At 37.9% G+C, this 12,569-nt stretch overlaps 1 protein-coding gene across 1 annotated transcript; it reads right to left on the bottom strand.

The window, feature by feature from the left end:
* Positions 1-818: 818 nt before the first annotated feature.
* On the bottom strand, positions 819-11,589 carry LOC145770827 (uncharacterized). Its single transcript, XM_082582558.1, has 15 exons — positions 11,409-11,589; positions 9,826-9,965; positions 8,235-8,333; positions 7,819-7,984; positions 7,355-7,551; positions 6,819-6,918; positions 5,754-5,896; positions 5,458-5,537; positions 5,217-5,324; positions 4,612-4,853; positions 4,260-4,418; positions 3,171-3,277; positions 2,590-2,718; positions 2,024-2,216; positions 819-1,652 (listed from the first exon to the last, which is right to left on the bottom strand). The coding sequence occupies exons 1-15, from the start codon at positions 11,524-11,526 to the stop codon at positions 1,606-1,608; spliced, it is 2,028 nt and encodes a 675-aa protein (XP_082438684.1). The 5' UTR covers positions 11,527-11,589; the 3' UTR covers positions 819-1,605.
* Positions 11,590-12,569: the final 980 nt, after the last annotated feature.

Here is a 12,569-nt window from a genome sequence, read left to right as displayed (position 1 = left end):
TGTTGTTGCTGTGTTGTCACAGAAACCTTATTCTTCACTGCACCTTCTGCTTGTTCGTCGTCGTCGCTGTCGTCTCGTCGACAGTTGAATACAATTACTGTCACTCTGTGTGCGTGTTCGTACGTTACAGACATTCCTTCGGGGACAGAGTGTGCTCCCAAAAATGTTTTGAATCTAGCGTGATAGTCAGACCATAACTCACTCCACGGATCGAATGCGCTGAAGATTCTGATGAAGTAACAAGTAGCATGGATTGTCAACCATCAAGCTTATCAATGCTGCAGCTGTGATACCGCAGACAAGTGTACAAATATAGCACCTTTAAGTGGGAGGTAGGGGGTAATTTTAATTTCCACTTCACCCCGATTTTGGGATAGGCCTACAAAAGTATATAACCACTTGGAAAATAATCGTCTTTGCAAAAGGTGATTTTTAAATAAGGGAGAGAGTTTTGGATGAAAATTTCAATTTCTTTTTATCAGAAGTTTAACAATACAGCCTACTGTTTTATTCTAAAACTAGGGTTAATGTTGGAGTTGAACAAACAATCCAATTACTCAGTACTCACTCTCTACTCATTAAGAAAGAATAGCCTACCTGCAATTTTGGAGTTAAAAACTTTTATTAATTTATAAAATTATTGCAATATAAGCTTCAAACAACAAACAATTTCAAAGCTCGGATAGCTGCAGGTCTCGACAGATCCTTATTCTAACCAACTCGTCTTAGGATTAGGAGCGACTCCGCAGCTGAACTGGAGAACTGCATTGACATTTCACAACCTGAACTGCAGGTTCAATGAAAGATGAAGTTGCATGGTCGAAGTGAATAAACGCTTCTTTATTCAAATAGAATCACAACACGGCGATTTGTGAGGCAAACAAGCCTTATAACGATATTGCAACGAAACTACTTACATGCCCGTAGCATGATGGCACTGGAAAACATTTTAAAGTTTAAGTTTCATTCTAAGAACACAATTAGAACACAAGGTGGCAGCATGTGGCAATTGAAACGCCATGAAGGAAAATGTGATATTCAAAACTTTTCGTTATATTCATCAATAACCAAAATTTTTCTTAAACTAATTCCTATGAAAATTGGACGAAGCGAAAATAGTCTTTAAGACTATATTATGAACGCACTGCTGTTAAACACAAGACAGTAAAAACACAACATAAAACATCTACTGGCAAATCTCAAAAAATGAGGGTTGTTTATAAAAATATGAAGGCACAGACAAGTATGGAAAATAAACGATATTTTGGATTTTGTTCATTGTTACATCATCAAGTTGAATCAAGATGAACGGTGAAACTTCTACCACGAAGCATCGTGATGTTATTCTTTTTTAGTTGTGAAACGAGTTACGTCACGAGAATAAGCGTCATATATACATCATCAACAAATTGATAAACGAAATCAGTATTTAGTACTTGCGTGGCAACCAAAAGATTAACAAAGTGAGTCTCACTAACATAAACAATAAATCTCATCCTCCACTGGAGCAGAAGATGTTGACCTGTTGCAGATGGACACTTGAGCTCTTCCAGTTTCAGGACACGCTTGACCAACTTCATAAGCATCATGTCAGGGGAACTAGCTTTACACAATATTTTCATTTGTCCCCGAGAAGAAATTTTCCTTCAAATCTAAACAGTGAAAATATGATTTTCCTTGATTAAAGTAGAAAGTTATGAAACCTTCGATTACAAACTTCACTATTAGTTCATGACGTAACTTTTAGTTCCGAGGTTACTCAAGCGAATGTTTCTTACGACAATGCTGTTTGTTGCAAAACAATAATACTCTTGGCATGACTATCTCTTCTCCATACAATCATTCATACAATGGTCGGTTTCAGTCAATTGGCGTTCAAATCGATGCAGCCGCTATTGAAGTGTAATATTCAGGAAGTGACGATTTAAGGCAAAGAATGGAGAAACTGTGATGACACAATCCAATTCTTTTAAACAAAAGCGTTTGATATTTAAAATAAAATAAACTTAAAAGCAAGTCTTACCTGAGGCCACAGCATCATTAGATGACGGTATGTGGTTGCTGTTGTTCAGGTCCGCGCTTTCTATCTTGTTGAAGTGAAATGTTTGTTCCTCGCTCGATGATGAAGATCGTTTCAAGTTAGGAAGAGCGTATTCGATGTCATCCATGAATCTGTCTTCTTTCATATTGTTCTTCCAACGAATATTGCGACTCGCCTTGAATTAACATGCAAATTAGACACAAGATGGCATTCAATTGTTACGGCTGATGGTTTTATAACTAATAATCACCTGTACCACTAAATGCAAGAAAACCTACAATCAATGTTATGGACTAAAAGGTTTAAGCTAGTCCAAGGCTAACTCATTTGACTAATATAGTTGATTATTACTAGACAACGGAAAAAGAAAAAGAGGCAGACCACCAAGACGATGGCGACAACATCCATGCATGGACCGAACTCAATTTAACGACACTGGGCGAGCTAGTTCAAAACCTGACTCATGGAGGCAGATGACCGATGTTGATGCGCAATCTGCTTCTAGTGGAAATACAGACATGTCATTTTTACAACGTTTTACTTCTCACCTTCAGGGCTTCCATCAGCTCTTGTGAGAATTCTTCTCCTCTTGCAGTGGACCGTTTCAAAGCGGATCTTGCACCCGGTGCTCGAACAATGATTAGCTTTGTTTTGTTCTTCATCATATTTATATATCCCTGAAAATATAAGTCCATCATATTTTTCTTGCATATCTCTAACGTAGAAAAAGTGTCTAACAACTAGCATATCTTCACATCATTATTTCATCAATATCATCATCAGCATGTTTGTAAGCTGCATAGCCGAGTGGTGAGAGCACTGATACAGCATTCTAAAGGGCGCCGGTTCGACACCGCTCACGAGCATGCGGCTGTATCTTGGGCAGGATATCTGAAGGTAGATACGAAGGTTGACTTCTTCCCAGTCCACTTAATCTAAATCTTCAACAACTAGGCAAAGCGTGGCTGAGAAAAACATCGGTATCACTTCAACATCATAAGCATCGTATCTCATCATCTTGTTTATCGAAAAACGTTTCATAATCAACTACTTTGAAAAGTGCATCCTTTTTTCTTTGTGTGTACTATATACAATATATGATGCAAATACGTCATAATTGAACACCGACCTGTTGCGCTTCAAAGCGAGCCCATCTTTCTTCGACGTAAGCATCTGTCAGAACAATGACCATTCGATGGCTATGATTCAAATTCTTAAGGAGGGTTTCAACAGTTGCTGAAATCAAAAATATTCTGCTATCAAAAAAGTAAAAGCAGACAACTCTTGGGTATCGTGGTTTGCAATCCAATTGACATTTTCATACTTTTCAACATCTATGAGGAAACATCATCTATTTGCATTGAAAGTTGATGGTATACAGTAAAGTTTCAATAGCTGCTGTAGGCCTAATCATAAACTATTATGGTAAACATATTTTCACAACATGCTAACCCAGGAAACCTTGTACCTTGGCCCAACGTAGTGTGACAGTTGGTAAAATAGTGCTCCTCTGTCGACCCAACGTATGTTGCACCATTCGTCGCAGTCGGGCCAACTTATTTTAAAATCTTTGGGCCAACGTAAAAAAGTTGAGGGGTTACCGCAGTTCGCCCGCAAATAATGACGTTGGCCCAACGTTCTGTACAACTGCCACCAACATTGGCAAGAACGACTTCCTAATTTTAAGTTTTTTTGCATGTTCATTGTCCCATTACAATTGTAAAAGGAATACTATGAAGCAAACTTAAACAATTCTTCGAAGATATCTTCGATTAAAATATTTCAAAAGTTGGCAAAGTTGGCAAAACTACACTACCCTCAGCCAACCCGAACAACCGTTAGCCAACGTTGGGCCAAGGAAAATTGTTTCTGGGAACGCATCATAACACCAGATGTACTGTGTGTCAATGCTTCTCCAGAAAGGCTGATCGTTTGCCATCACTTCATTCAAACTTTTGTTGGTGATCAGGGCAGCTGAGAGGATATTTTGGGTCCAGTACCAATCAGTTTCTTAGGATTCAAATCAAGATAATTTTAAGAAAAAGGCATGAAAACATTATCACCCTTGAACTTACGGTGGCTTCTTCTAGTTCCTGAGCCCCTTTAATAAGCCCTTTAACTGCGTTAGAAGTGACATCAGATTTTACCATAGAAACGAAAAAGCTAATGAGAGCAAATTTTGCAATAACTTTGATACGCGACCAACTTTAAAACTTACATCCTCCTTTGCTATCCTCATGCTTGTCATAGAAGCTGTAGTTCATTTTATCCATGCGTTTCCTGATGCAATGAACTATCTTCTTGGTATGTTCCCTGGCTTCTTCTGCCAGATCACTTGAAAATAAATAGGAAATGATGGCCACGAATTCTTTGTTATCTGTAAAATAAGCAAACACAAAAATTTTTAGACGGTTTATTGAGCAACAGATAATCCACAGAAGCAATCTAGAACGTCAGACTATCAAAGAGGTTTGTAAGAACAAAGTCAAAAACATTGCAAAAAAGATAACTACGACCAACCAGCTGAATCAATTGATAATTTCATTAATTGACAATTGACATTTCCATACCTTCTGTTGGTTTCCGGAAATGACGACGAATAAACAGAAGAATTTGGATCCAGTTGTACCAGATCAGGCCGATGGCAACTACAATTGCTGTTAGCACAGCTAGCACGGACACCAGTATGGTGATGATGTATCGCAGCTCTCTGGCTGGGTTGAAGGTGAGAGTAACATTCCAAGGATCGCTCCATAAGTTTTCATAACGCAACTTGACTTGGTACACACCAGTGTCGGATTTCTTTATATTGCTGCAATAACAAGCTGATTAGATTATTAAAAAGTTAAATTATTACAAATGTAGAAGTTAACTGTCCTACAAATAACTGCTGCTGCAAATCATATTAAACTTCAGCATGCGGATTTTGCGTTTGTTTTTTTCCAAGTAAACGCTATAAAATTAATTTCATGGACATCTATCTATTCGTGTTTATTGATCCGTGTTTAGAGGTTGAGATTTAACGTGACGTAAAGGTTTGAACAGAAGACACGTGTCACGTATCTTCTGCTGCATACACACGTCATCACAACAAACGTAAATTGTAAATGATGTAAACTTTTTGAAAGAATATTTTTCTACAATTGACAAATCAGGTGACATGCGGATCAATTACCTCAATGTGTAACGTATCTTGAAAGTATTCTTGTCTTGATACATATTCAGCTCTTGGTCATCAGCCGTGTACCAAAAGCATTTTGTTCCCAAGTTGTAGAAGTCAACTCTGAAATGCAAAAGCTATAAAACAGCTTCGTTGGTGGAGCAAGAAAATTAATATAAGCAGCATTTTGTTGTCGAGCTGCAGCTGGTATTAAAAGTAATATGTTGCAAGTAGGTATTGCATAACGACAACTCACAAGTCACAAGTAGCTCTGCCACCGCTTTGCTCTGACGAAAGGTATAGTGTCTGACAGTCGTAGGAGCCATCACCGTCGATCTATAATGCAAAAATAAAACAATATATATATTTTGTCTTACGCATGAGCCATGATGACGATAAAGATTGATAGATCTTTTCCTGAGATGGCATAAATGAAACACAAGAGCAATTTGTCGACTGAGAATATGACAAAAAATATTGACAGCTTTTATCTGTTAAGAAAAGATACTTGTTCAAATAAAAGATTTCAAAAGCACAAGTAGAATATCCTACCTTGGTCCATTGAACCTCCAACTGATCTTTCTCTATTTTGGCATTACTGGATTGCACAGAGCATTCAATCTCCACGGATTCTTCTTCATAGAAGTGTTTGACTGTATTACATTGTACGGTAGGAACAGATCTTTCAATAGTATCTATGAAGAAATAATAATAACAACACTTTAAGGGAGATGAAAAGTTTTGTGAAAGACTCGTGCGATACTGACGAGGTCAACCTAAACGTTGCCCTCATCTGTTCTTGCCTTGTGCAATCGACCGCCAAACAAAATGAAGTAGTTTGGTAGTGGAAGTGGCAACAACTAACAATTTATAACAGTTATGATGATTGACATCAACATAAGTTTCATAAATGTGTGCAAAGTTAAACGCTTTTGAAAATGAATCGACGACTTTTTAATCATGGAAGAATTTAGCATGGTTTAGTGTAGCTCAGTGCCGGTCTTTGGGATGTGCAAACCGTGCGATCGCACAGGGCCCGCAAATTAGGGGGCCCGCAATTTACTCAGAAAATGCAGTAAGACATAGACATAGCTTTGTAGAGACATAGCTTTATTTCCGAAAAATGCCAAAGAAAGCATGATCTTATCCTTTTGCTATGCCACCGGACAGCACCACTTCACAGTAATATTCATACCTAAATTTTTGTTGAACATGCTCTCAGAATGTCCCAAATTCAAAGTAATTTTTCAAAATTTTCTGGGGGAGGCCCCCCAGACCTCCCGCCGCTGGTTGTCGTCTTTAGCGATCACGCCGCCACCGCCGCCCTCCCCTTTCAAAGTACCTAGCTACGCCACTGAATTGTCATTGGGGCCCGCAAAAGCATATTCCGCACAGGGCCCGAAAAACCCTAAGACCGGCACTGTGTAGCTGCTATTACTTTACAGGTATTGCCCAAATTGATGCTTTATAAAAGTGGACTTGTTACATTGTTACCGAGACAACACGACATCTGCTATGTGAAGATTGATAGAATGAATGTTTTAAAATTTTCTGATGGTTTTCAGATCACGAAATCGTAAGTTTTGTTATGAAAATCCAAAAGTAACATTAACTTACTTTCGACGCAAACAGCATAGTGGACAACGTAGGCTGTTTGGTCATTGTAGACTACGCTGCAGCTGTATATCCCCGGGTCGAAGTAATTCAGTCTGTATTTCTGAAATATATCACATGCTTTGTCACAATGTGAACAATCAAGCTGTCAATTTATCATTGAACATGGAGTGGATCTAATTAGGCAACGTCAAGTGATGCACAGGGTTCAATAACTTTGACGTCAAAATCAGTGTTGCCATTCTGTTGTTTCAATTTTGCTTTGTTCCAGCTTTTGTAAGAGTTTTGTAGCCTATTGTATATATTTGCATATAAAATATTACAATATCATCACATTCAGATGCAGAATAAACTTAAAATACTCTAGAAATGTGGTGAGCAAGCGTAAAAATAAAATGTGTTCATTAACTATTCCACAATTGTAATAAAATCATTGCAAATATATTTAATTACCTCAAAAATGAAGCAACATGTATCACAAAAAGTGGTGATGATGTGTTCAACACTTTGAATTTAATTGGACACTCGGTTTTCCTTACCCAGATGCTGTCAGGATGAGGTGAGTTGCTCACTTGCTCACCACCGTTGCTTGTACGAAGATCATTGCTGTAATTCTCACAAGTTCTATTCTCGATCATTGAGTAAGCCTTGTTAAGCTTCGTCCGATACCAAGTTGTTTTGTAGCTCGAGGTTGGCACTTCTGGAGGGAATACAGCCTCGTTTCCAGCGTCTGGGGCTAAAAAAGTTGGAGTTTAAAACTTAATCAGTTTTGCGTTTGAAATATTAAATTCTCAACTGCAGCTCATTTTTGTTCATCACTGTAAACCAGTGGCTCCCAATTTAAGGGCCGCTGCACCTTGAGGTGCCATTTGGAACAACTGCTGTAAACGTTGTCGGTTGGTAGTTTTTCTCATTGCCACTTACGATTCCATCAGTTTTACAACATTTTGAAACATTTATAAAATCAATACAAACATCTTAAACCAAACAACAGATATGATACCTGTAATGCAATCTAAACGTAATTCATCTCCAAATCGGAGCCGTTTGTATACAAGGCTGACGTTTCGTTCAAGGTAATAGTCGACATCATCTGCGCATGATCGGGCTGGCAAAGGACGTAGTTCGATTGTGACGTTTGTGCTGAAGCATTGTGAGCCATTGATCACCTTCAATAATAATAGAATCGTGTTATTCAATAGACAACTACAACAATGAACAAGTATCATCTGATTAAAGTTTTATTAGGAAGATAATCGGATAATCATGTTATGCACTTGAAATGGCATTGTAGGCTAAAACATCATCAAGAAGATTGCAATTATCTTGGCTCAAGTTTGCAAGCTGAATCGCATAGACAATCACGTACATCGTATTGGAGCAAGGATTCTCCTTTGTCAAAATGCATTATCAACGCACCTGAGATAATGTGTACGTAGATGATTGCGGTGACGTCATATTCAAAGTGATGCCGATGTTTGAGAGTTGGGAAGAAAGATCTTTCGATGAAACTAAGCACTAAAAAAATAAAACAATAATAACTTTGAGTCAAAATGAACAAAACAGTTTCATATTTTATCTGGTATTGCACCAATACTCAGCTACTTCACTGGATCTACAAAAGGAAGCGTTAGGTAAAACACTAGAAGACCTAATACTTGCAACCACACCTAAAAGGACCAAGTACGTCGTGCGGTTTGTTGAAACTGCCATTTTCTAACATTTAAACTTTGCACTTACAAAAGTCATATTTTTGTATAAAGTTAGAAAAACTCACATAACAGGTTTATAATTCTTCTGACATACTTGACAAGCTTTTTGTTTACTGCAACATGTTCCACATGAGGGTTTTTGGCACAGGGTATCGTATTTTGGCATCGTACACGTCCACGCCTATTTTGATTTTATTGTAAAAGAGCAGAATGTCAAGCTTACGATTGTTGTTTTGAGAATTACAACGTTTTACTGTAAGCTGCTCAGAATGTTTACAGATTTTGATTTTTTCTAATACTTGTGATAGTAAATTTAAATTCTTGTAGAAAGTGATACAAGTGACACTCAAATGCAACTTTTTTCTGCATTTTATTACTAACTTGACTATTCTCCCTGACAATGCAGCATTTTTGAGATTACAGAAATAAGGCTAAGCATTCAAGTTAAAACTCAAGTATGGAATAAGCCGTTGTAGTCTGATGTGCTACTGATCTGTATTCTTAGCTGACCTACAAAAGCGTATTTACAAAACGAAAATCATTGTATATGAGGTAGTCGTTTTAACATCTCTAGTCCATAAATCAGAATGCAGGATGCTATGTCGCCAGCATGTAGGACTCCTGGAGCGTTTTCACCAGCGTTGCCTCAGATTTGTTCTAAATATTCACTGGAGCAAACATGTCCCAGACACTGAAGTCCTTCAGCAGGCATCTATCTCTAATATTAAATCATCCCTTTTAAAAAGACAACTACGTTAGCTCGGCCATGTTTCCAGGATGGACAATCACAAAGTTCCTAAGATCCTTTAACTCCGATAGCTTTCCACAGGCCACCGCAATTGGACTTTTCAGTCATAGAAGGGCTTGCAATGACGTGATTTTTAAACTGCTATATTCAATCCGAAGTACTGCCATATAGCGGGGTGTATGCATTTCAACGTGTTATCGCCTCTGACGTCAATTAACATGCTTGGTCCTTCTAGGTAATGTTGTCAATTTCTCGGTAACTTTTTACTCCAAAATCACGAAATTTGATCAGAATGTAACTAGCAATGAAAAGGTCAAGAAGTATAAAGTAATTGAATTTTATACAGTAGGAATTGCAAGAATTTAAAAATAAAGCACGTCCATTGACGTGCTTGGTCCTTCTGGGTCAGGGTTAAGAAAATATTTTTTGCTCATATCTTGGAATAAAATCGAACTCTGGCCAGTGGAAGCATCATAACCACTTGGACTAAAATAAACCAAAAGATCAATATCACAAATATTGAAATAGAAACATTTTTATTTGGTCTTACCAGCGAGTTTGAGGAAGTCAATGGCACTCCACTAGACTCCACAAGATCATCACAACTCAGCGTGAACGGCCAGTCAACATAAACAATTGTTCTATCAGTTGTTTTAGGGGGTACAACAGTACAAGTCTTCAGAAAATCGTCTGCAAATATGACGTGTATAGTATTGTAAAATATACGATAGCATAAGATGTAGGCTAACGATGAGCAGCATTGCAGAGGCGATTTATTATATTGGGTTGAATAAACCATTGACAGATGTCCATCCCTATATACCAGGGGTCACCAAATGGCGGCCCGCCACGCTGTTATGTGTGGCCCGCGGAAAGTATCAGCGCACAAGTATAATCAAAAATACTTTTCTTGAGGAGTGAAACAGCATGAAGGCAAATACACTTTCCGGGAAGCATATTTTCGCTTTGCATACGATTCCACCGACAAACCAATCAGAATTGTAGTTCTAGGTGGGGTCGTTTAAAGTTATTTCAATGCGATGTCTAGCCACTCTGTCCCAGTGGTTGATTAAAACGTTTGTTTTCGAATTTCGAAAATGTCTGTGAGCATAGGGTTGCCTATTTTAAATTTGTAAATGTCCTGTTAACACTAGTGTGCGTTTCACCGTTATTGGGTTTCACGAGCAGTGTTTCCTTTAAGCAAGTTTTCTTGGCAAAATAGGTCGGTGTGCCAACTCAATTTATAATAAATTGGAAAAATATTATATTTATATAAATTTAAAGACTTTTTCTGGTTTTATGAAAATATTTAGCTTAGTAGACTACTGCAAAATGCTGTTAAATCAACAATTCTTGCCATGCTGATAAGTATCGCAAGTGACATTTGTCTAATATAATAAGCAAAGATGGTTTTATAGACTCTCACAAAAAGGATGAAAAACCAACTCATTGCTTTTTTAGAGGAAACACTGTTCAGTGTTCATGAGTTACGATAGAAACGCTTTTTCGGTGATTTCCACAAGCGTTTGTTTCATGGTGCCTGGTTTCTTTCTCCCTGTTGTTGAAGCCTTATCACTATTGTTGCCTGTATTGTGATGTGTCAAAACATTTCCATCTTTACTGAAACTGTTAATGGCAAGATATCTTTTGCGAAGCGAAGTGACAACACCACTCTTGCTTGGCGATGAATATTCTGATGAAACCGCTCGCCTCCGCTATACTGTAAGTGCGCAAAACAAGATGTCTCGTTTATTAGGCAATGTTAAAGAAGTCAAAAGTGTTGTTAAAGGAGCTTGGCCTGACAGTAGCGTTGTTCGACAAATTTTGTTGCTGCGGTATTCTTTGAAGATAAATATTAACAACATGTAACGCTGGATTACTGGGTACGAAATGCGTTCTTTTCTAGCATAAGAATCAACCTAACTAAAAAATGTTTTATGCGGCCCGCCACAGCTCTTCTAAGTGCCAAAGGGGCCCGTATACAATAAGGTTGGTGACCCCTGCTGTAAACCAATTTGATAAACTAGATCCAGTATTGGAGACTACTCGACCCTTTATTACATGTGACGACTACATTTTCTTATCGCTCGTTTAGAATACAATAATGAATATGAAATAAAAGACACCACTAACCTGTGACTTCAAACGGAACTTGACTGTTCGCAAGGTGAAATTGTGATGTCATAAACATAGCACCAATTACAAGATAGAATGAAGAAATAATTGAAAAACACATTGAAGTGGTTGACATGGTAACTAATGGTTGTTATGTAATAAAGTTAAAAAATTGCGTCTGTTAGACAACAAAAGTCATTATTGTGACATGCAGCATTGATACGAATTGTCACTTTTTTAGCAGAAACTTTGTTTATTGTAACCTTGGCTTAGTGTGTCTTCACTCTTAGGTGTCAGACTAGATGCGACTTTTTCCTCACCAACGAAAGTTACTTTGTCTTTTGTGCTCGTGAGATACAAAAGCAATAATCCGGGCGTAGTAAACCAGGGGCACCGTCCATGAAGGTTAATTCAATAACTGATTATAATATAACTGATACAATAACTGATTTGCGTAAGGGCAATAACTGTCGTCGATTAATATTCAACCTCACTGAGCAACAGCAACACGGTAGCCTACATGTAAGTTGAACACACTGCACTATTATTTCCACATTCTGCCTACAGCTGGCCCAATAAATCGATAAGTCAGTATGCTATTTATTACCACGGAAACTCCGCTGCGTCATTTCAGCAGCTAACAATTCAAAAAGTCCCAACCACACATTTTGCTTTAACGTTTCTCCTCCGTTATTTGACGTAAAAAAGAAGGCGATGTTTGAACGTGCTGGAGAGTTAGTGTTGTTTGTGGTAAAGCTTCATGAATGTGCAGTACAGATTGCGGGCTTTGTGTGCTCACGACTGCGTGTTGCACAGCAAATGGACTTCTTGCTTATTACTGCCAAGGTTGCACAAAGCACATCACAACATACATCGCACTATGCTGTGTGGATTGTCCGTTGTTTGCAGTCAAAGCATCATCGCAAGAAATTACGATGTTTAATAAACTTTTACTATTGAAATAGTTAGGCATGTCTGCTCTTGTGACTCTGGAATATACTGAAAGAAATCACAAAGTTTGATCGTGCACAGTAGAGCATATTGTAATTTGACCTGTGCCTTGGTCTTCTACAACGTTTCAAACTATTTAAAGTATTCCACCATGCAAAAGCTCATAGTGACTAATCCCGTAGAAGCTATTCCCCTTTAATCTGCTTTACAGAAAAACAACAACTCAGG

Source organism: Aplidium turbinatum, chromosome 5, assembly GCF_918807975.1.
Source record: "Aplidium turbinatum chromosome 5, kaAplTurb1.1, whole genome shotgun sequence".
NCBI classification, from domain to species: Eukaryota; Metazoa; Chordata; class Ascidiacea; order Aplousobranchia; family Polyclinidae; genus Aplidium; species Aplidium turbinatum.
The sequence above is the reverse complement of the archived record's forward strand: the minus strand, read 5'-3'. Positions and strand labels throughout refer to the sequence as shown.